Below are 23,760 nucleotides of genomic sequence, written 5' to 3' on the forward strand. Positions count from 1 at the left end.
TCAAACCCCTGGCCTGGAGTCATCGTCTTTCATTGCAGCGTGTTTTCTCACACCTGTCTGTCAAGGGGAACACCTCTCCTGGCTACCAGCACTACCCTTCTAACCTCAGCTGACAATTTTCCTGATCATATCACTGTTTTCCTAATTCCTGGGACCTTCTGTGTCTCGTTTTTTAGACCTTAGGTCCCAAGGTGCTCAGATCACAACTAAATAGGCAACGTGGTAGGTTAAATAAACTTTAGCTTGCCCTGTGGTTGGCCTTGTAGCGTTCATGTCCAGGTCTGTTACTAGTGCTGCAGTTAGTGTAGGCTATGTGTTCTGGCTGGTCTCATTTCAGACCCCCTACTCCTCCAACTAGCTCCAGTGCAGCAGGCCAATAGGAAACAGCTGCTCACTTTGTAGTGGAGAGCAGGATGTTAAGGGGTAACTTGGGGAGTACACAGAGACCCAGTGGCTGACTGCTGCCTGCAACACTTTGACCCTTTTTTCCTGCTAACTCTCATTCATAGAGCGACACGAGCCATTGCGCAATCGGACCCACATGTTGCCACCCCGCATGTCGGACCCTATTACCAGAGTCAAAACAAAACAATGTGATTTAGTAGTGGTCTAGCCTATTAAAAGAGGTCCAAAACATTCTGTGCCATATAACTAGCACAGATGGTGTTTTGATGTGTGTTGGTTGGTTGAACGTTTCCTGCTATGATGACCCAATGGGTGACCGGCTAAACCTCATAACCGGAGAGGAGGCAGACGAATGGAGGAGACCATGTGACGATGCCTTGTAACCGAAGACACCCAGGTATGTGTGAGTTTCTACGTCTCCTTCCCCGTCATGTTATTTGGAGTGCACGAGAGGAGTCAAGTGTTACACACACACGCTTTGTAAACACTGAGTGTAGCCATGTCCCACGCTGTCGCGGCCAGCCTTCTCATCTTTGGCCACTTAAGTTGTATAACTTTAGGAGGGCAACTTGCGTAGTAGCTGCCTGTTTGTGTGTACCGGGAGCCTGTGTAATGTAGTGACTTGGGTAATGGTGGACCGTGGGGACTGGAAACATCAATGGAGTGTTTTGACTAAGAGCCCTCTGATTTGAGCCCCTGTCGTCAGGTGTAATTGTCCTCTGGCGTCTGACCTCTTCTACTCCAAGCCTCAGGCAGCACTACATTTGCATAATGCAGCATATAGACCTAGCTCCCATGGGGAGCATGTGAAACTACACTGGCCCGCCACCATTTGCAGCTTTCCAATATGAGTGAGACCAAATGACCAGACAGACTATGGCCTGTTTTATAAGGTGGACATTTTAGCCATGTAGGCCTAGCCTATACAATGTTTGTTTTGGCTCAAGCAGACCAGGAAGGAAGTAAAGGACAGAGGAAGAGCTGTGTTCTCAGAACCGTCATGTTTGTTGTGTACACGCATTACCGCTTTCATTCTTTATCCAAGGCCAGGTCGTGTTAAGTGAAATTCCAGGACTGGCTTATATTCGTTCGGAGACGAGGGACAATGGGGAGCAGGAAGAGGAGACTGAGCTGTTGACTTTGTAGGGACTCATTGTAGAGGAGACCTTAAATACTGTACGGTTGCCTGCCTGCCTTTGTACAGTACTAGTACAAAGACTTAAACACACTAAAATAGCTTCCATAGAGTCTGCTTTGTCACCTGGCTCTTGTGATACTGTTGTGATCAGTGGTGAAGATCGGTACTCGCACTTGAGGTCTGTACTCCAATTTTAACTTATCCCATTGACATTAATCCAATGATGTATGCAAAAGTCCAAGTTGCACCCTCATCTCAAGTCTGAAATCGGCACAAACTAAGTCGAATTAAGAAAAACAAGTAGACTCCTCATGTACTCTTTCTTCCTTGCCGCCTCCTCAAAACACATTGGAGGAGAAGGTCCTAGAGGAGGAATCTGACTTTCTCCACAATGCGTTTTGAAAAGGAAGCGAGGAGAGAGGACGGAAGGAAACACAATCGAGATTCATCTATTGTAGCCGAGTGGAGCCCAAATCCATGTGAATGATCTCACCCCCAGTGGAGTAGTAAACAAGGTTCCCTCGTGTAGCCTATTTACACTGCTTCATAGACCTCTCCCTTTCCTATTTAAACACTGTATATCGCTTGCCAGTCTGATCCAGATAACAGGCCAACACATGAGTCTGGCTTTAGATAAACATTACAAAAGAGTTGTTTTGTTTAACACTGGGGCAGTTAACTTACAGGTGTGGCGCCAAATGGTTGATGGCCCTTTTCTACTGAGATGCACCCCGTGGACAATGTCTATAACACAGGTTTATTACATAGACTTTGGTTTGTCTGGAGCTGCCAGGTAGAAGTTTTGTGCACTCGTATCCTTACCGACACTGGGAGTGCCTGGTTTTCCTCATGTGGCCCCTTCGTGTTAACGTCACTGTCTCCTGGTCAGTGTGCGAATGAGCTCCCACTCCATGAACCATATGAGCTCCCACTCCATGAACCATATGAGCTCCCACTCCATGAACCATATGAGCTCCCACTCCATGAACCATATGAGCTCCCACTCCATGAACCATATGAGCTCCCACTCCATGAACCATATGAGCTCCCACTCCATGAACCATATGAGCTCCCACTCCATGAACCATATGAGCTCCCTCTCCATGAACCATATGAGCTCCCACTCCATGAACCATATGATATAGTTCACCTTCTTATATCTGATCAGAATGGCAAAGGTACAGCTCATTTTGCAGTCTTCCCAAATCCAATTTACTCTGTTATTCAGCTGTGTTATTTGAAACTTTGTCAAGTTGCTGTCTGGGTGTACTCAGTAAGGCAAAGCAGTGTGCACGAGCACAGTTCCAAGGAGTCAGTTGTTGGTAAACACACCGCTGTCACAGAACGTGTGGTTGCAATAGGTATGTACAGCTCTGCCAAAGAATGATGGAACTGCTTGAGTAAATGAGGGATACAATGTATTTTGTAAACCGGTGCTTCCATACAAGTGTGGTTCCTGAGTTGATTAAGCAATTAACATCCCATCATGCTTAGGGTCATGTATAAAAATGTTGGGCAGGCCAATATATTGGCTACTAAGCATGAAAACGATGTAAACCATATGCCATGGCCACCTGTCACCAGATCTCAAACCATTTTTACACTTATGGGAGATTCTGGAGCTTTCCACCACCATCAACAAAATACCAAATTATGGAGTTTCTTGGGTAAGAATGTGTCTCATCCCTCCAATAGAGTTCCAGACACATGTAAAATATATGCCAAGGTGCATTGACGCGGTTTTGGCTCATGGTGGCCAAACGCCCTATTAAGACACTTTGTTGGTGTTTCCTTGATTTTGCAGTTACCTGTATGTCCCATCTGTACTTTTTACTTCAACACCTCCCTGCACTTGTCAGTCATCACATTATATGGCTGTGTCTTGCGCTTCCACAACCTTATCGCTGAAGACGTGCCCAATCTGTTGTGCCTCATTGTCGCTCTCCCCTCGTCTTTCAATTGGGACATTCTAATCATATGTCAGCAACTCCTCCCTCTCACGAGTTGAGTTTGTAGCTCCTGCCGGTGTCCCGTTTACAAGTTTAAAGTTTTTACTGTAGAACGGACACGAGTGCTCTTCATAGACAAATATTGATTATAGGTCGTTTGAAAGATCCTACCGCAAGAATAACTCCGTACGGTGTTACAGAATTTGGAACAGTCTTGCAATTAGAGGATACTGTACTTAATACACAGTAAAAAAAAATGTTTTTAAATAATTGTTTGATAGGCTTAACGTTTTTATTTTACTAACAGTTTATTTTCCAGCTGCCTATTTTATAATGCCGCGAATGAGATAGGTCGACAAAACATACTGTCGAATATATATCGGATTCGTTGTACTAATAAGTGTTGACAATGGTCGGAGTGAAGTGAGCCTTTTCGAGGATATTTGGCGCTATCGGTCTGCTGTTCGGTGGTCCGGTCATGACTCTCGGTAGTGTCTCCAGTACCGGGAGCTCGGCGGAGGGCTGCTTCTGCTCCTGCTGCGGAGAGAAGATGATGCCCTACTTCTCCGACAACGGCGTTGTGTCTCAGAACCAGATCAACCAACTGTGAGTTCTACATTTTTGTTACGAATATTTTTCTGTTTAAAATTAGGAACATTCTCCACTGGATTTTTAATTTCCCAATGTAGTGGACATGCGGTATGTATGCATACATTTACGATTTATTTACTTTAGCTCAGTTGTCAATAGTCTGACGTTGCAACATTATTGTGTAGGAATCTGACACATTTCTAATAAAGTTGTGACAGTCCATCCTGACTACATGTAATTCCCGACAGTGACGTAACAGGATGTAAGTAATCTTGACAGCTTCCTCTCCTGGTTGAGAAATAATGGCACAATGGGTTCTCCTTGATCATTGCCTGGCGTGAGAGAATCATCTACCTGGCTGTCTCCAAACTGGTCTGACTAATTCTGTCGGTCAGATATCCATATAAAGCAACAGTCTGCTCTATGAACTAATGCCAGAGAATCAGCCTGCCAGTCTCACTTGACCCCCTCCCTCCTGTCAGTTGCATAGCTCTCTTCTGTGTCCTCCAAGCCTCTAAACTGGCTTCTCCAGGCGTATGGCAGTCCCTTTTTAATTTTGCCCTTCTTTAATAGCACATAGAAATATATTAAATCAAATTGATTTATAGCTTATTTTGAATAATATTTTGGCTGATGTGTTTTCTGATTTGTTGTATTATGTCTCCTAAGAAAATATTCTATAGCCCGTCCATCCATGTTTGAGTTGAGGCGCTGAAGCTTGCAGCCATTCTAACTAGACTAATCGTCTGAGGTGTTCTTACCTGGGCCTCTGTATGAAACAGTGTGAGGCCAGTCGTCAGGTCACGGTGGCCGGCCAGAGACTGATTTGATAGCTGGCTTGTAGTACAGGTGTGAACAATAACAGGAATGATTTAGAACTCAGCCGTTAAAGAGAGCGCTTTGAATACTGAGAAATAGCCTACCTGATGAAGGGTAGTTAGTGGGTTGTATTTGTATGTTGTTTGATTGTTGTGTAGGAAGGCACTCAAGGGCACCTGTACCAGGTGTAAGTACATCAGATTTTACAAGTTTAGTCAAGTTGTTAGTGTTAATATGTTGGAACTAGCCTTGACACCCTTGCTCCAGAGTTTTAGTGTTGGTCTACTGCATGTTTCAGGGCAGTAGCAGTCCATCAATATGGACTTGATCAGTGTTTTGGATGAACCAATGTTATATGCTTGAATCAAAAAGCCCATATCTGTGTTGCAAATACCGTACCATCAAAGCTGCAATGGTTATATATCACATTCCCCTGTGACAATAACTGGCTGTCCAGACCATGTTGCATGTTACACAACCCTGATGTTGCCCCTGACTGATTTAGCATTGCTTGACCATTTTGCGCTGATGAGAGACTGCTAAATGAAGACATGCAAATGTATTGTTTGCTGTCCATATACTCACTTTGCACTGGTTTCTATGGCTACATGGGTAGTACTACTTATTTGCTTATGGGGGAGATTAGATATCACTGGGTACTTCAGGAGTAGATGCCTTGTATTTCCTGGCTCACTAGTTCACTGTGTGTTTGACAAGGGCTGTTATACTTTATTATATGGCATAGACTAGTTAGTCATTTGAATAGCCTAGACTTTGTTTGTCTTAATCTGAAAAACACACACATACATGCACACCCTCTCTCGCTGGTGCGCACAGGTACTTGTATGCCATAAACGGCACCAGATGTAAGAGAACCCAACTTCTTTGTTTTGGAGGAATACTTCGGTCAGGTTTTAGTATGTATTCTCTTAGCCTTTTCAGGGTGGGCAAACAACCACCTATAGGCTATAACATGGTCTCCTTTCCTCGACAACTCTGTCAAACCGATCCAGAAAAAAGTTATGACAGTATTTACAAACTGATTTTGTTATTGGTGTGCAACCATGTTAGAAATAGACAGAGGAATGCCTGTGTGTCAGAAAGACTTTGTTTCACCATGAGCTGGGCTAATTACAGGTTTACAGTGTGGCTAACGGCTGGAAACCTGAAATCTAAACAGGTGTTGTCCCACTAATTTACAATACTACCCCACTTCGCTGTACACCAAACACACACGTTGCTGTTGTTCTGGGGAAAAGCGATTGACGAATATGAATCTGACTCGCTTTAAGTGTGTGTAAAGATTGGCAGCCAAACAAGGAAGCCAGATTTAGTGTGTGTGTGATTAGTATTCATAACATCGGTAAACACGAAATGGAACGGCATCTGGTGAACCAGATGCTATAGGTCTGGTTCACCAGCAGTCTAGTGAGACGTTACCATGACGGTGCTACTAGTAGCACCATGTAGAGAATGGGGATGTGACAAATGTACCATTGTTCTTAACGTTTAAATCACATTTTTTTCCCCCTGTCGTTTAAACAATAAGAAAAAAAATAAGAAAATTACGTGAATTCACAATTCAGATATGATCCTGCGTGTGACCATTCTCTGCTGTGTCCCTCTTCCATGTTCTGAGTTGTCAGCACACGGGACTTCATATCCCACTTCTCGTCAATGTGATGGCTCGTTGCTGGGATGTATGACAGCAATCCTACAATCTGTTGTTAACGCTATGGTGTTTGAAAGCTCGCGCTTTATACTTGCAGAACAATCATTGTATAAGTTCTCCATGCAGGCCTTCACGTTTTTTTGACATGGCGTCTTGTGGTCTTTGTTCTAGGTATGCTATCAGGGCAGTGACGAGGACATCCTCTACCATTGACAATGGCTGGTCATAAACTACTTCATTTCTGTAATCAGCACTGATTTTCTCACTGCTGCCAGAAACTGGTTGGTTCTCATAGCTGTAGCTCAATTCCACCAATTCCATTTATTTCACCACCTTTTCATTTAACTTTATCAAAGTATTGCCATACAGAACTTAGCTGCTGTCACTTCCCTGTCTCAAAAGCATGCAAACAATTGAAAGATGCATATGTCCTCCTAGTCATTGTTGCTAGTGATGCACCGATATTACATTTTTGCCCGATACCGATATCTGATATTTTCCTTGCCAAAAAACTCGATACCGATATAATTTTTTTTTAGTTTGTGGCCTTATAAGCATTCTAAGTACAGTTAAATTCATTCTCAACCAGGATTTCTATGGAACGCCGTTTGGGCCTTTGCATGTCAAATATCAATCGGCACCTGAATATGACTGCACATAATTTAACACGTTCATTAATTTTTTACTTAGTTATTACACATTGATTACACTACCAGTCGTATTTCATATGTCACAACGATTCATCGATACGTATGCTATGATGCTGGTAAAGTTGTCTTGCGAAACTGCAGTGCTGGTCATAAAAATACTAGCTAGCTCATGGATGCAAACAATGTTCTTCCCCAGAAACATAGCGAAACGGCATCTGTTTCAATAGCTATAGTTAGCTAACTATATAGCTAGGTGTCATCTAAGTTAACCCTAATTTATAAGACCGTTCTTATTTGATTAATGGTTGTCGGACCCATCTATGTGAAGCTAGCCACAATAAGGATTAGCCAAAATAGTGGACTTTACGGCTAGCCTTCAAAATAAAAGTATGGCATGATTCTACCATTTTGTATTCATTTGCATCACTGTCAATGACATACTTTTACTTTGAAGGCTAAACCCGCAAATTCCACTATTGTTGCTACCTAGCTAATACTTACAAGGATTCCTAAATCATTGCTAAGAATAATGAAAATGACTGCAGTTTCTACTGGTCATTTTTTTCAGGCTGGTTGTATTGGTACCAAGCTAAAGCTATCTAGCTACCCCAGAAGTTGCTTTATTACCAACTCGGTATTGTAAACACATCGTTTGTGGCCGGTGTTTGCTTGTTTGCAATTTTTTTTTGTACAGCTTTGACAGTGCTACTGTATTTTTGACACGCAAACACCCAAACGGCATTCCATAGTATGTATGTTGTGAAGCTAATAGCAGTGACGCTATTACTGTGTAACTCCGGTAGGGCAACATCTGAAAAATAGCACACTTGGTAGCGTGTACTGGTGCTCGACCAGTCGGCGAAAGCCAACATCACCCACGACAGAGAACGGTTGATTGTCAAGGGCAATGAATTCCATTATCTTGGCTTTAATGGATTTCGCCTTTGAGTTGTCTCGCTGAAATGTTCTTACTCTTTCAAATGACTGCTCGACTTGTTGACTGTTCGATCCACACAGCAGACATTGTGGTCTAAGTTAGGAATGCTGTGTAGCTTAACATTTTACGTGGCATCATTACGTCATGTACTTACGTTATATAGGTATGCGTGTCAGCTTTGACATCAATTTTTCACATCGGCGTTAAACCTAACATCGTGCCCACACCGATGTTGGCATTTTTAGCTAATATCGGCCAATTCCAATATGTTCACCTGAAAGCTTGTGCATCCCTAATTGTTGCATTAGATTTTTATAGAATTTTTCCATTTTATGATAATGATCGAACGTGGAAGTTTTGTGACTAATGCACTTTAGATTTTTTTTATTGTAGGGATTTTTTTGTTAGTCGTAAAGATCCCTATGTTTTAAACGTTTACACCCCGTGTAGGGAATAGGGTGCCATTTGGGACGCAGCCATAGTTTTGATTTGAACACAGGCTCATTTCTTACATTTCAGCGTTGATGGAGCCCCATCTTCATTCCAGTGGATTGGAGTTTGATGTAGGTGGTGGTACTGATGTGGAATTTCCCTCCTCTCAGAATAGTCCTGAGGCCTTTAACTGAATGCCTCTGTCCTTGTGATGCAGCTCTGAGGAAGCTAGGTCTGCTTACTGGAATTGGTCCCGAGCCTGACTGCACTTACAAGGAAACTCTGAGTCGAGACTCCAATTTCAATCCAGCTCTAGAAACAAACTCACAGGTTGTCAGTTTATCTTTAGCCTTGGCCTGTAACTCTTTCTCTTAGGGTCTCTCTCTCTCTCATGATCTCTGGCATAATTATCTCCCATTGTCCGTTCGGCTACTCTTGCTCTGTATTTAAACCTCTGTGTGTGCGAGTGAGTGTGTGCATGCACATGTCTCTCATTGCCTAATCTGTACCGTAGGAAGTGCTAGAATGCAGCCCTGCTATCCATCCCCCCCCTCTCCCACCACCACTGCTCCTATCTTTCTGGGCTGAACTCAGAGCCTTCAGCAGCGCCGGCCACGGCAGCCAGGCCTCTGCAGCCTGGGCCTATATTTATCTCTCCCCTAGTTAGAGTGGAACTAATATGGGCAGGGGAGGGGAGGGGGCATGTCAGTCCCACACACGTCTTTTTGGGAGTGGGAGGAGAGTGGGGCGCTAGGCTATCAGAGAAGGGCCCCTTACATAGTGATGATTGTGTCTGTACCCTAACAAGTACTGCCCTGTGCTGCATGCCAAACGATGGCCCTCCCTCCCTTCCTGTCCCCACGTCTGTCTGTCTGTCTGCCTGTGGGAAGAGGAGAGTATTCCCTTACATGTCTGCGCAGTAAAATGTCAGCCAGGGCAAAATTTCCTGCGTGTCGCCTCAGACTCGGCCTCAATGCCCTCTGCTGCTGACCTGCTGCCCATAGACCTGAATCAGGGCCAACGTGGCTCTAGTCTAGAGTGGCTCTCTTTCTACCATCATACAGCCACACTCGATATTTCCACTGTTAGGGACTGCACCCATAGGACTCTGGTCAAAAGTAGTGCACTGTGTAGGGAATAGGGTGTCATTTGGGACGCACACATAGTCGTGATTTGGAACACTAGCGTAGTCAGAATAGTTCTGTGATAATTTGACGGACTGTGTTTTAGTTTCAAACTATATTGGGGAAATGATCAGCAGGAGCCTTATCAGTTGTTGAGGTGTGGGTAATATTTCACATTGGAACCAGTTACTCCGAGGTGTTCTAGCTAGCTAGTGGACAACAAATGCCCCCTTTGTCTACTGATCTGACTGTTGGGTTTATCTTACAAAGTAAAGATACACCTGAAGGGGATTTAATGTGCTTCATTTGAATGTGAAGTACAGTGGCTGATCAAGGCAGTCTAGTCTGTAGTTATTTATAGTCATTTAGAAAATAACAATATATTTTTAGCAACAGTAAAGAGCCACTTGACAGTGATGTAGTTCTGACTACCTAGTTTTGGATTCCTATGCTGGCAGGAGGTGCAAAGCTCTTCGCTAAGGGGTCAGTGTTTTACACTTGACGATGTGTCGCTGTCTGTCTGCTGGGGCTCTGTCTTGTCTGTCTTCTGGGGCTCTGTCTTGTCTGTCTGCTGGGGCTCTGTCTTGTCTGTCTGCTGGGGCTCTGTCCTGTCTGTTTCTGGAAGATACTCATCGTTTTCAAGTGTCTAGTAGCTGAAAACACAAGGTGAATCATATACTCTCACTCACATATACTGTACACACCATGTGAGGTGCTGCTCTCCTCCTTCCTGTGCGGGTGTATGCTACACACCATGGTTCAGACATGATTAGCAGCTGCACAGCAGTGGAGTGAAGTTATGAGTCAAACAGAGAGCGGGGTATGAAGAAAGTGAGAGAGAGCGAGGGGTGTGAAGTGAGAGAGAGCGAGGGGTGTGAAGAAAGTGAGAGAGAGTGAGGGGTGTGAAGAAAGTGAGAGAGAGCGAGGGGTGTGAAGAAAGTGAGAGAGAGCGAGGGGTGTGAAGAAAGTGAGAGAGAGCGAGGGGTGTGAAGAAAGTGAGAGAGAGCGAGGGGTGTGAAGAAAGTGAGAGAGAGCGAGGGGTGTGAAGAAAGTGAGAGAGAGCGAGGGGTGTGAAGAAAGTGAGAGAGAGCGAGGGGTGTGAAGAAAGTGAGAGAGAGCGAGGGGTGTGAAGAAAGTGAGAGAGAGCGAGGGGTGTGAAGAAAGTGAGAGAGAGCGAGGGGTGTGAAGAAAGTGAGAGAGAGCGAGGGGTGTGAAGAAAGTGAGAGAGAGCGAGGGGTGTGAAGAAAGTGAGAGAGGGCGAGGGGTGTGAAGAAAGTGAGAGAGAGCGAGGGGTGTGAAGAAAGTGAGAGAGAGCGAGGGGTGTGAAGAAAGTGAGAGAGAGCGAGGGGTGTGAAGAAAGCGAGAGAGCGAGGGGTGTGAAGAAAGCGAGAGAGCGAGGGGTGTGAAGAAAGCGAGAGAGCGAGGGGTGTGAAGAAAGCGAGAGAGCGAGGGGTGTGAAGAAAGCGAGAGAGCGAGGGGTGTGAAGAAAGCGAGAGAGAGAGGGGTGTGAAGAAAGCGAGAGAGAGAGGGGTGTGAAGAAAGCGAGAGAGAGAGGGGTGTGAAGAAAGCGAGAGAGAGAGGGGTGTGAAGAAAGCGAGAGAGAGAGGGGTGTGAAGAAAGCGAGAGAGAGAGGGGTGTGAAGAAAGCGAGAGAGAGAGGGGTGTGAAGAAAGCGAGAGAGAGAGGGGTGTGAAGAAAGCGAGAGAGAGAGGGGTGTGAAGAAAGCGAGCGAGGGGTGTGAAGAAAGCGAGCGAGGGGTGTGAAGAAAGCGAGCGAGGGGTGTGAAGAAAGCGAGCGAGGGGTGTGAAGAAAGCGAGAGAGAGGTGTGAAGAAAGCGAGAGAGAGAGAGAGAGCGAGGGGTGTGAAGAAAGCGAGAGAGAGCACGAGGGGTGTGAAGAAAGTGAGAAGTAGGAAACAGCTGGGTCAGGGTTGGGTGGGTCAGGATGGGAAATGAACTCAACCCGTCAGTTTTCTCTTGCTCGCTTTGTTTGTTTTCTTTCTTCTGGTCCAGGCGTGTCCCCTCACTACTCAGATTGCACAGCGTCTCTTGCACGTCTCCCCCACGCTTCTGCTATTCGGCTCATCGTTGCTCATTTCCCCATCCCGCGTCTGTGAGGAAGGACCGGAGGACACAGACGGACGGTACTGACTCTGCCGCCCAGTCAACCCACGCTAGATGTGATGGTGTGGATTTTGAGCAGTACTCAGGGCAGGGTTGTTACAGAAGGTTTACCCTAGTAGCAGCTCAAGACACACTTCACATGGGGGTCAATGAGGCACATTGTTTTGGTAGCCTAGGCCTATATCAGTCACCTGCCACTTTTAGTCGGTAGGTCTCCTCGCCCTCTAATGAGACGCGTTAAGGTCAGTGTGCCACCGTGTGAGATTCTGTAGAGTATATGTTCTGTGCTGTGGAGATATAGGCTACACGCTCGTGTACGTACACACACACACCATATCCATAAGCTAGTATCCCCTGTAGATCACGTGACCTCGCCACTTGTTTTAGTGTGGTGATGGTGTTCTGGGTACTATAGTTAATTTGATTGTGCTACCACGGAGAGAGGAGTGATCCCGTACATGAACTCCCACAGCGGGAGCTCTGCGCCGTCTGAGCCAGTTGTGCGGGGGGGGGCTCTAACTGACCCTCAGCTCTACCCCCTAGCCTCCAGCTGTTAGGGGGATGCGGCCTGGCCAGAGGGGAACGTTGTGTTCTGTGTTGGAGTGCATGTGGCTCTGTCTGTTTATGAGATGTAGCTGCCTGGATCACATGCTGCTGTTGCTCTTCAGACTGGCTTATGAAGCTCTGTCTGTGTGTGTGTGTGAGTGAACCTCTAGCCCGGGAACGTTCTTTTAGCGTCTGTCTCTGGCCCCTCTGTGACCCTGTGTTTTCTCTTCAATCAGCATCAGCGAGAGCTTCCTGACGGTGAAGGGTGCCGCTGTCTTCCTGCCTCGGGGAAATGGCTCCTCCCCTTCCTCGGCACCCCACACCAGCCAGCTGCGGAACAAACACACAGGTATGCCCTCCCGCTGACTGACTGACTGGCAACAAATCAACCAACAGAGAGCCATAGGACAGGGGTGAGTTCATTAGGCAAACGTTGTGGAACGTTGCAGATGGACATGTCACAAATAGAACCAACATGATTCTTTACTTCACATGTCAGAGAAGCCTGTCTGTTCAGCTCTTTACAACATAGAAATGTTCCACAACGTTGTCCTGCTGAACACGCCACAATTCTCAACACAGACTCGTGGGAAACTGACACTGCCCCAACATGAGGTCAAACCATAGTGCTGCTTATCATTGGAATGCAGCAGGCATTCTACAGTGTTGAGGGAACCAACACTGTTCAGTTCTGTTGTTTAAGTCACCAGAGCAGAGCAAAGCTGTCCTGTTCAATTGACCCCATAGCTGTTACAATATGACACCGGTGGTCCACTGAATGCACGTTGCTTTGCCATAGAGTTGCTATTTAGGCGTGTGTTTTTCCATACCAGTGTCCTCGTGCTCAAGGGCAGAGATAATTGTTGTAAGTATGTGTACTTGTGGGAAGGCTACTCTGCTCTGCTGGGTTTTCTAGGAGTTTTTCACCAGCTCTGGTATCTAGGGCTGGTACATCCCACTATCTTTCTTGTTTTCACTGGCAAATGTCCTTTGGCCCTTAATTGTGGGAAAACGCTCTCAAGTGAAGGACATTTTCTGTTACTTCGGCTGCATTTGAATGTTTATCCGAGCTACATTTTGGAGTTTCTAGAAGCGTTTAATCAGACACACTGTCTTTTTGTATGTCTGCATAATGTGGACTAACTTCACCCAGAAGAGTAATGAGTAGGAGCAGATGGCATGCAATGTGTACGATACTGCTAGTGGGCTGATCTGTTTCTCTCTCCTTCCCCAGGTGACCTCCAGCAGCACCTGCAGACCATGTTCACTCTGCTGCGGACAGAAGACAACATCCGCCTGGTACGTCTCGTCGCACACTCCCGTACATCAAGTTCAAATGTCAAATTCAAGATGTTTCATTCACATGGCAGACAAATTAGTCTAGGACTATTCTGATGAATACTTCCAAATGCAGACGGATTGACCAGAGGATATTATTCTCTCTCTCTTGTCTTCCCATAAGGCTGTGCGCCTGGAGAGTGCGTACGCTCAGCCTCAGTGCACGCGTTACATGGTGGTGGTGTCCACCAATGGGAGACAGGACACAGAGGAGAGCGTGGTGCTGGGCCTGGACTTTGGCTCTTCAGACAGGTTAGTAGTTAGTACCACTCCATGCAGTGTGTGTGTGTGTTAGAGAGACCCACCTCTTTGGAGGTGTGTGTGTAACATCTTTAACAGCTGTCTCCTCCTGCAGCTCATGCACAATGGGGCTGGTTCTACCCCTGTGGAGCGACACACTGATCCACTTGGACGGAGATGGGTAAGAAGAGCGATACGACACCTGTTTCCTCCTCCCTGCATTTACTGTAGTTCTTCTGCCCAGTGGGACTGTCACACGACCTGTCTGTTTGTCTCTGTAGGGGCTTCAGTGTGTCCACGGTCAACAGGGTCCATGTCTTCAAACCGGTCTCTGTCCAGGCCATGTGGTGAGCGCTCCTCCTTTCTCTGCTGCCATCTCATCCCCCTCTCTTTTACTCTGACTTGTCCCCTCTTATCTGTTGGTTTATCAGGTTATTCATCTTTCTTTCTCTCCTTCCTCCTCTTCTTACCTCTCCACCTCCCGCTGTGCCTCCCCCAGGTCTGCCCTGCAGTCGCTCCACAAGGCGTGCGAGGTGGCCCGCTGTCACAACTACTACCCCGGCAGCCTGTTCCTGACCTGGGTCAGCTACTACCAGAGCCAGGTCTCCTCTGACCAGGTCTGCATCAACGAGTGGAACGCCATGCAGGACGTCCAGTCCCACCGCGCCGACTCGCCCATCCTCTTCACCGACGTGTGAGTGTACCAGTCAGTCTCTCTCTCTCACACACACACACACACACACACACACACACACACACACTTCCACATTAAGCAACTGGGAAAGTCTTGTGTGGGGTAAGTCACATGGACTTCTCTCCCACAGAAAACAACATTGCCCAATTACCAGTGCAGTGTCATCTGCTTCCCTTGTTGCCACAACACCCAGCTTCAGGCAGACTTCCCAAGACCCCCTGCGACCTTTGCCTTAGAGACCAGAGGTCAAACGCGCACAGAGCTCTGAGCATTACCTCGTCATGACCGAGGTATCAATCTGCTGTAGCAGGAGGATGCAGCTCAGAGGTCTGTATTAACGGGGGGAATTCCCCACCCAGACGCGGTCACGTGTGCCTGCTCGTTTAGGGGGCCAGTCTATAACGCCAGAACTCGGCTTGCGTGCCAGCAGAGTCGAAAATAGCCCCATCTCCGTGACCGCTTTAGTTATGCATGGAAAGAGTTGCTAGACAGATAGGTAGAAGAGCGGACGGACGGAAGCAGGTGGCCGAGGGCAGTCGTAGCGAAGGAGAGGATGGATGGAGGGGTAATTGAGTAGAAATAATAGCACTCGACACGTTGGAAGACATTTTAAGAGGTCAAAACCAAACCGTTTTAAAGGTATTTTACTGGAGAGGTAAGCCTCTGCATTGACATACAACGGCCCAGCTAGCCTTAAGCCTAGCCATGCAGGCACAGTGGAAAGACGTACACGGACACACACACACCCTGGTTACGCTTGAGTACTTTGCACACACACTTGAAGGCAGACAATGCGAGTGTTAGTCAACCTTGTTGGGGTCACTGCCGAAGCTGAGATACCTGTCTGACAGACGCACATCATATTTGCCTTTGCACATTCATTTTATTCACTATTGAGGGCTCACTCTGACGTGGAGGATTTTACCCACATTTGTCACCCGCAAATATGTGTGTGTGTATAGGTTGAATGTGTGCAATTGCATACAGTGTAGTGCTTACACCTGTAGTGTGTTGGGGTCAATTCCATTTCAGGTGTTCAACTGATACTCCAATGGATTCCAATTCCGAGTTTACTTCCTGAATTGAGTTAAAATGAAATCGACCCCTACCCTTGTGTTCATTGGCACGTGGGTGAGTGTTATTCAGAGAGGTACGGCACCTCTGGCATATCCAGTAACCCAACCCCGGCAGTAGCTCGGCCTCTTGGAAGATGCAACATGTTTCAAGTTCCCCAAGTCCCCAAACCCTTTCCTCAAGAGGCCAATCAAGTCTTTGTTTCTATAAACAAGCTGCTCCTGGCTCTTTCCGATGTTCCAATAAGGACGCGACATAATAATAATAAGCATGACGGGTCATCAGACTGGGACAACAACACAAAGTCCCAACACACTCCTGCTGCTGCACAATCATGCTGACTGTTGTGGGAGCATAGCTACTGACCTACATTGCGGTGTGAAGAGAGGTGATTTGGTAGGAGAGGGAGCGAGAGGGGGGGTGGGGGGCGGACAGAAGAGGGTCTCAAGGGACCTAATCAGGGCATGTTGCCCTTAGCGCTGCACAAGTGGCTAAATGTGTCCTCTAGATGCAGTTAGAGAGAGGCGAGGGCAGGGACTCGTCATTATAACAAGAACATAAAACCTAGACTTCAACTGAGTTCTGTGGTTTTGTATGATGTGGAGACTGTTTGCTCTTATCAAACCAGAGGCACTTTAGTGTATTCCTCAGATGTCACATTTAGTGTTGTGTGAAGCTCTTCTGGGCGAGAGAGCCCCCACAAACCTCCGAAGTAGACTGAGGGGTGTGTACTGAGGGTTTTTTGTGTGTGTCCACAGGCCCACAGAGAGGGAGCGCACGGAGAGGTTGGTCAAGACTCGCCTCAGAGAGATCATGATGCAGAAAGACCTGGAGAATGTCACCTCCAAAGAGGTGGGTTGAAGACCTTGTCACACACACACTGCTGGTTCTAACGGGTTCTCTGCTGGTTCTAACGGGTTCTCTGCTGGGTTCTCTACTGGTTCTGCTGGGTTCTCTACTGGTTCTAATGGGTTCTCTACTGGTTCTAATGGGTTCTCTACTGGTTCTTCAGATTCGCACAGAGCTGGAGATGCAGATGGTGTGTAACCTTCGGGAGTTCAAGGAGTTTATTGACAACGAGATGATCGTCATCCTGGGTCAGATGGACAGCCCCACAGAGATCTTTGACCATGTTTACCTGGTAAGAACACAGTCAAGGACTGCATGGCCCCTATTCCCTATATAGTACACTACTTTAGACAAGGACTGGCACCCTATTCCCTATATAGTGCACTACTTTTAAGTCGCCTTCCTCTTTTTGTCTCTTTTTCTGCCTGTTTGTCTGTCTGCTGATATCTGTAAGATTATCTGTCGAGTTTGACTTAATTCTGTTTTGTATCCAGGGCTCTGAGTGGAACGCTTCGAACTTGGAGGAGCTGCAGACCAGCGGGTAAGAGACCATTCTGAGTTGTCTATCATCATGTCACACTGTTGGTTACTGTGACAGTTGCAGCACAGTTTCAATACGGAGTCGAAGTTCCAGCGAGTAACGTTCTCCGTTTCACTCCTTCAGTGTGAGGTACATCCTCAACGTGACGCGGGAGATCGACAACTTCTTCCCAGGCGTGTTTCAGTACCACAATATCCGCGTGTACGACGAGGAGGCCACCAACCTGCTGGAGTACTGGAACGACACCTACAAGTTCATCACCAAGGCCAAGTAAGATTTGATGCACTTCATTAGGTGTCTTGAAAGCCGTCTGTCAAAGAAAATGTATTATTATTAAATAGGTTTCAGGGGATTCTTTCATTTTAGAATTTTTTTAGCATTTTTGTTTTTAGCACTATTTTTATTAAGTTCTGAATGATCTATAACAGGGGTATTCAACTCTTACCCTACGAGGTCCGGATCCTGCTGGCTTTCTGTTCTACCTGATAATTAATTGCACCCACCTGTTGTCCCAGGTCTAAATCAGTCCCTGATTAGAGGGCAACAAGCAGTGGAACTGGCTTCGAGGTCCAGAGTTGAGTTTGAAGGCTCTATACCATAACCATAAGACACTATTTCAATACAAGATACAATACTGTATATCATAATCAGTTTGTCTTCTGCATCTCTGCCTTCGTCCTCTTCACTCCCTCTCCTCTAACCCGTGCCCTGTGTTCCCCTATTAGGAAATCAGGGGATAAGTGCCTGGTCCACTGTAAGATGGGTGTGAGTCGCTCGGCCTCCACGGTGATCGCATACGCCATGAAGGAGTACGGCTGGGACCTGGAGAGGGCCTTCGACTACGTCAAGGAGCGCCGCGGCGTCACCAAGCCCAACCCCTCCTTCATGAAGCAGCTGGAGGAGTACCAGGGTATCCTGCTGGCCAGGTAGGTGCACACACACACAGCTCTCACATTCTGGGCCCCACACACAGCTCTCACACAGACACCTTTCCTCCATTCTCCACAGTAAACAGAGGCACAACAAGTTGTGGCGCTCCCACTCGGACAGCGACCTCTCAGAGCGCCACGAGTCTCCCCTGTGTAAGACGGGCCCTCAGAGCCACACCCGGGGCCTCTCACACCCACACAACAACAACAATGGACCTACGCCCTCCCTGCAACACTTCCTGCTCCAGGCGCTTGGTGCTGCCAATGACCCTGACAACAAGACCGAGGGCTCCCACATCTCAGACACACAGTCGGAGCCCGTCCGACTCACCCGCTCACTCTCCCACTCCCCTGGCCCACCAGCCTCCAACGGTCTGTGTGACTCCCGGGAGAGCCTCTTTTCTCGAGTGCGAGGACCCCGCCAAGACTCTTTCCTCCCACCGGCGGTCACGGTGGTGCCCGAGGAGAGAACGGACAACTCTGCTCTGGCGGGTGTGGCCGTGACTGTGCCAATCACCGCCGTCCCCCATCCTCCCCCCTCACTGCATATCCTCCCTCCTTCTCCCTTCCCCCAGCCACTGGCCAAACCCCTCCATCTAGGTTTGAGCACACAGCTGTCCAGTCCTGTGCCTAAACAGAAATCCCAGAGTGTAGAGCTGACCCTGGATCTGCATGACCTCAGCAGCTCAGAGGTCGTATCTCAGGCCACCCTGGAGTCCAGCGACGACTCGGACACCCTGGGACGCTCCCTGTCAGACCCGCTGAGCGAGAGGGGGGACAGTGTCAGTATGATGTCCCCATGTGGGATCCCCATGGCCGTGAGCCCTCTCACCCCAACAACGCCTCGGTCTTTAGGACCCTACGCCAACGATGACAACAACAACCCCAGCGGCGGCAGCGACACAGACACTATCCTCGCTAACCCCGTCGACGCCACATGCGTCACCGCATCCTCCAACCTCGGCACGGACAGCATCGACTTCTTCAGCGCCCGTGAGAAATTCCTGGGCCTGTCCCAAGACGGAAAGACCCGGACTCTTTCCGAGCAGATGGCTCAGCGAACGCCTCAGTCGCGGTGCTCCAGCCAGGAGCTGCAGCCGCTGTCCCCCGAGAACCCTGCCGGAGCACTGCCACCACTGCCAAGCACAGAGAAAGAGGAGCAGGGAAAGGTGAGGCGGCCATTTTTATTTTATTTACACTGAAATTTGAATGATGAATGCCTGCCTCTTGTAGAGTGCCATCTATCTAATGCCTTAAGAGCTCCACAGCCCTGCTGAGAGTTACTGAGTGATTTTGAACAAGATTATGATCTAATTCACTAATCCATTAGATAGGAATTGAGTAACACAATGATATATCTTTGGGGATGGTTTGTACAATACTGCCACCTATTGGAAGTATCGGGGCCCTACGTATCAAACGTCAGACTAGGAGTTCTGCCTTTTTGATCACAATGAATAAGATTATCTTGTCAGGGGGACCTGATCCTAGGTCAGCGCTCTGAGGAGCTTGATACATACGGCCCCAGACCTTTTGAGACAGCCGTTGTCGACAGACTTTGTAATAGTGGTGTCATTCTCTTTCTATAAAATGTCATTTGGTAGCGTTTAGTGACGCCGCCCAGCATTAATACACCGCTAACTGTGCTTAGCTATCATCCAAACCCTTCTCTCTGTTCCGTCTCCATCTCAGAGTTCCCCCCATACGGAGGACGGTAGCGACCGAGCCAGTCACGAAAAAGCCTCGTCGCCTCCCCATCATGACAACAGTGTGTCAGTCCGCCATATTGTCACGGAGATAGAGTCCATATCCCACCCGCTGGCGGCGGCACCCCTCTCCTCTACCCAGCCGGCCCCCCGCAGCCCCCAGCAGCTGCGCCCAGACGACCGGGACGAGGAGACCCCATTGACCTCGCCCTCCTCCTACCCACAATCCCCCTCCACGCCTCCCTCGGACTGGCCGGCCGGCTCGGTGCGCAGGGCCACCAAACAGCTGGAGCAGAGGCTGAGGCAGGAGCTGGACTTAACTCTCAGCAACATGTCTACCCAACGCTCCCCTCTCCACTCCCCCAGTGCAGAGTTCCACCCCACGGGCTCCCCTCTCCATACGCCAAACACGGACTGCCCACCCCTCCTCACTCCTACAACAGACTGCCCCGAGCAGCGTAGGCCTACCCCTGCTCCTGAGCAAGGAAGAACTCTGAACGAGGCTTTCACTGTGTCTGCAGAGCCCAAAGGAGAGACGGAGCAGGGAGGGTTTGTCGTCTCAGACATGGACGTTGCCCCAGCCCCTTCCTTCTCTCACTACCCAGATGCCCGCCACACCCCTAAGCCCATCCCAATCATTGTGCGCTCTTCACTAGAGCCATCTAAAGTTCAGCCCCAGTCCCCCCCTGCACTGCTGCGGCTGGAGGGGGTGACGGCCCTTGACTCAGACACGGATGGCCCCTCCCCTCCCCACCATGGAAGGCTGGCCCTGGCATGCAGCAGTGAGGAGCTGGAGAAGATCCAGGAGACTCTGAGGGAGCTGCAGGCCTTCCTGTACGAGGCGGGGGGCCTGGGGGCTGGAGAGAGACCCGGTCAGGGGCAGCATCACAGGGAAACTCCCGTGTGGCAGAGGGCCATGGAGATAGAGGCACGGATCCGCCAGGCGGGCCTCACGCCCCCCTCTTTGATGAAGCGCTCAGCCTCGCTGGCCAAGCTGGACTGCCTGGAGCTGTCAGCCAACGACCTGAGTGACTGGGACCTACGGCCCACCACCGCCAGCCCTCACGGACCCCCATTGATGCCCACCCATCACCCCTGCTCCCACCATCACCCCAGCCCAGACGATGTCTCCAAGAAGCAGCGGGTGTTGTCCCGGAGCCCCCCCACCACCCCCAGGGCCCCCATAGGGGGGGTGTACCCACTGGACTCAGACAGGACTGATAGGGGCTCCCAGAGTGCAGGGAGTGATCCACCCTGTCTCTCCTCACCTCCATGTCTTGTTCTTCAAGGGGAGGAGGAGCTAGAGACAGGCCTCTCCCCCCGGCTCACCCGCACCCAGTCCCCTGCGAGCGCTCCCGACGTCACTATGACAACCGCGCAGCAGCAGCCCCGCGGGAAGAGTCACCCGCTGCGGCGGCTCCGCAAGGTTGCCGACAAGAAACGGACTGCCACTGTTCTCTACCACACCATGTGACCTCACTGCACTCGGCCCGAGGGTGTCTGAGTGTGTATGCGTGCGAGTGTGTGTGCGTGTGGTGTCCTAGGCCCTACATGTGCATTATGGTCCAGACTGTCCCCCTTGGGCCTTGTCTGTAATGTGTGTGTGTGCACTGACTAGCTGTGTTGGACTCTGTAATCTGTTAGTGTTCAGGTGAATGCTGACTCTGGAGGTTTGTGTTACTGTAGGTGCTTACCCCCCCCCCCCTTTTTATGGTTTCTAAAACAGTTGTAATTTCTACAACTAAAAAGAGGGGGCTGTTTCTCAAAAAACATGCACTTTACTCTCTTGTTTTTACCTTTTATTTTACCTTTTTTATTATTTTCCAGGGTAGTGTTTTTGCACTGATTCTATGGTAGCCTGTCTATGTAAGTCACATCTTTTTATTCTTTTCAAGACAACGTTGATCTTTTTTTATCCTGTTCTTAGCTGTGACTATTAAAGAAACGTATGATATGAATATCATGACTCCTGTGATTCCTTATTGAATTCAAGAGGATGTATTTTTAGGAGATCCCCCTGGGGTGCACTGCGTTCAGTTGTAAACGCTGTGGCGTGTTGCAGATAGGAATGTCCTGAATAGATATGACATGGTTCCTTAGTCTACATGTCAGAGAGGCATGTTTGTTCCACATAACATATTTCTATCCGAACATTCCTCAAAGTTGTGCCCTGCTGAACTCAGCCCTGTTTCAACAGCCCCACCTTATGTTGAGGATCTGTCTTTACATCCCCCATGTGGACAGGACAGGAAGTGCCAGTAAAGTTGGGAAGGAGACGCTGGCTGGCTCTACCTTATTTTGGTTTTTTGTGATTCCTCGCATCCCATCTCCTCACCTTCCTCTCAAACGTATTGGAGAAGGTCCAAGGTCCAACTCTGAAGTTTTTATCCAATGTGTTTTGAGAAATATCCAGCCTCTACATGCAAGTAATGTTTCCCAAAGGTAGTGAAGTCTGCACTGCAGAATATTTAACGCTGACAATTTTACTCCCCCGGTTCATCGATTTTTAATTAAAATAGTCTCGGATTTAGGTTTCCAGACTCCCAGATGACGCAGAACCCTGTGTAGATCAGACGCTATCATACTGGAAAGCGTTCAAATAATCTGCCTCGTATGAATGAACCGTAACGCCTGCCCCTAAAACTCAGTTTAACTAAAATGTTGAAATATTTGTGAAATAGTACACCAAAACATTTTTAATGGGTTTATTATGCAAGTTCAATATTTGGTCCTCCGCAATGTCAATAATGGAGAGGAAAGTGTTTTAAATGAGGTGTCTCATCCTTGGTGCAGATGTTTAGCTCCCTCCTGTATACTGGAGATGTTTACGTCCCAAATGGCACCCTATTCACTACATAGTGCGCAACTTTTTGGCTATGGCCATATGGGCCCCGGTCAAAAGTAGTGACTATATAGGGAATAGGGTGCCATTTTGCATTTGGGACGCATGATATTTACCCTCCCCGTCTTTTTAAGGATTCTCCACGCGTTTGCAGCACTGAGCCCCTCTTAGCGGTTTTAATGTTGTTCATTGAGGTTGCCTCTATTCCAGACTGCCGACAGCTGAATCATATTAGATTCTTTGGCTGGATGCTACATATAATAGCACACTTCATTGCAGTGTTGTCTTGTCTTCCCAAAATAACAGGCGCCAAAGGGCCCTTGGTTGTCACTGTAAACTGTTACCTGTGGCGTGAAATGATGTCAAGTACGTTGAAGCGCCGCCAGCAAAATCAGATTTGTTTTTAAAGATGGTGGATGTGAATGCCGCTCAAAACAGCCTCTCTGTCTGGTTCCTAGGCTGTGCTTGTGCTGTGCTTTCACTTCTGTCAGTTGGTGAGCTGGCTAGTAGGTAGGGTATCAATCACCCAATTATGTGTATAAACCCTGGATTGCTGATGCTATGTAATGGCCAATGAGAGACTTTGACGCCACCGGCCGCCATATTGGCAGTCCTCCATAGGAATGAATGGAATTCTACGGTATTTCAATAAATGTTTCAAAGACAAAATGACATGTTTAAGCATTTCTTTGTTATAGTGGGGATAGTAACATTAGTACTCTATTAAAAAAAAGTACTTTAGTGACCAAAGTCAGGACGCCCATTTGAAAGACGGCACACTACACAGGGCAATGTCCCCAATCACTACCCTGGGGCATTTAAAAAGAGTGCCTCCTACTGGCCCTCCATCACCACTTCCAGCAGCATCTGGTCTCCCATCCAGTGACCAACCAAGATTAGCTTCACAGGCAAGCCAGCAGTGGGATGCAGAGTGGTATGCTACTGGCACAGAATACAGTATATTCAGAGATCAGCCTTGGTACGGTTGTCATTAACTCAGTGGTGGAAAAAGTATTCAATTGTCATACTTGAGTAAAAATAAAGATACCTTAATAGAAAATGACTAAAGTGAAAGTCACCCAGTAAAATACTACTTGAGTAAAAGTCTAAAAGTATTTGGTTTTAAATGTACTGAAGTATCAAAAGTAAAAGTATAAGCCATT

At 47.9% G+C, this 23,760-nt stretch overlaps 1 protein-coding gene across 2 annotated transcripts in view; it reads left to right on the forward strand.

The window, feature by feature from the left end:
- Positions 1 to 21,713, forward strand: part of LOC139547829 (protein phosphatase Slingshot homolog 2-like) — a 34,830-nt gene extending 13,117 nt beyond the window's left edge. Inside the window, exons 1-14 of one of the 2 annotated variants that reach the window (XM_071356944.1) lie at positions 3,577 to 4,098; positions 12,621 to 12,733; positions 13,619 to 13,683; positions 13,847 to 13,974; positions 14,078 to 14,143; positions 14,244 to 14,309; positions 14,462 to 14,656; positions 16,489 to 16,582; positions 16,743 to 16,871; positions 17,074 to 17,120; positions 17,244 to 17,390; positions 17,846 to 18,046; positions 18,129 to 19,218; positions 19,742 to 21,713. In XM_071356944.1, coding sequence (XP_071213045.1) covers positions 3,971 to 4,098; positions 12,621 to 12,733; positions 13,619 to 13,683; positions 13,847 to 13,974; positions 14,078 to 14,143; positions 14,244 to 14,309; positions 14,462 to 14,656; positions 16,489 to 16,582; positions 16,743 to 16,871; positions 17,074 to 17,120; positions 17,244 to 17,390; positions 17,846 to 18,046; positions 18,129 to 19,218; positions 19,742 to 21,229 — 3,957 coding nt within the window. In that variant the 5' untranslated portion in view covers positions 3,577 to 3,970 and the 3' untranslated portion in view covers positions 21,230 to 21,713. Of the gene's footprint in view, positions 1 to 3,576; positions 4,099 to 12,620; positions 12,734 to 13,618; positions 13,684 to 13,846; positions 13,975 to 14,077; positions 14,144 to 14,243; positions 14,310 to 14,461; positions 14,657 to 16,488; positions 16,583 to 16,742; positions 16,872 to 17,073; positions 17,121 to 17,243; positions 17,391 to 17,845; positions 18,047 to 18,128; positions 19,219 to 19,741 lie in introns of those variants that run through there. The other variant, XM_071356945.1, reaches the window with a different exon arrangement.
- Positions 21,714 to 23,760: the final 2,047 nt, after the last annotated feature.

The sequence above is a fragment of the Salvelinus alpinus genome, chromosome 21 (genome assembly GCF_045679555.1).
Source record: "Salvelinus alpinus chromosome 21, SLU_Salpinus.1, whole genome shotgun sequence".
NCBI lineage: Eukaryota > Metazoa > Chordata > Actinopteri > Salmoniformes > Salmonidae > Salvelinus > Salvelinus alpinus.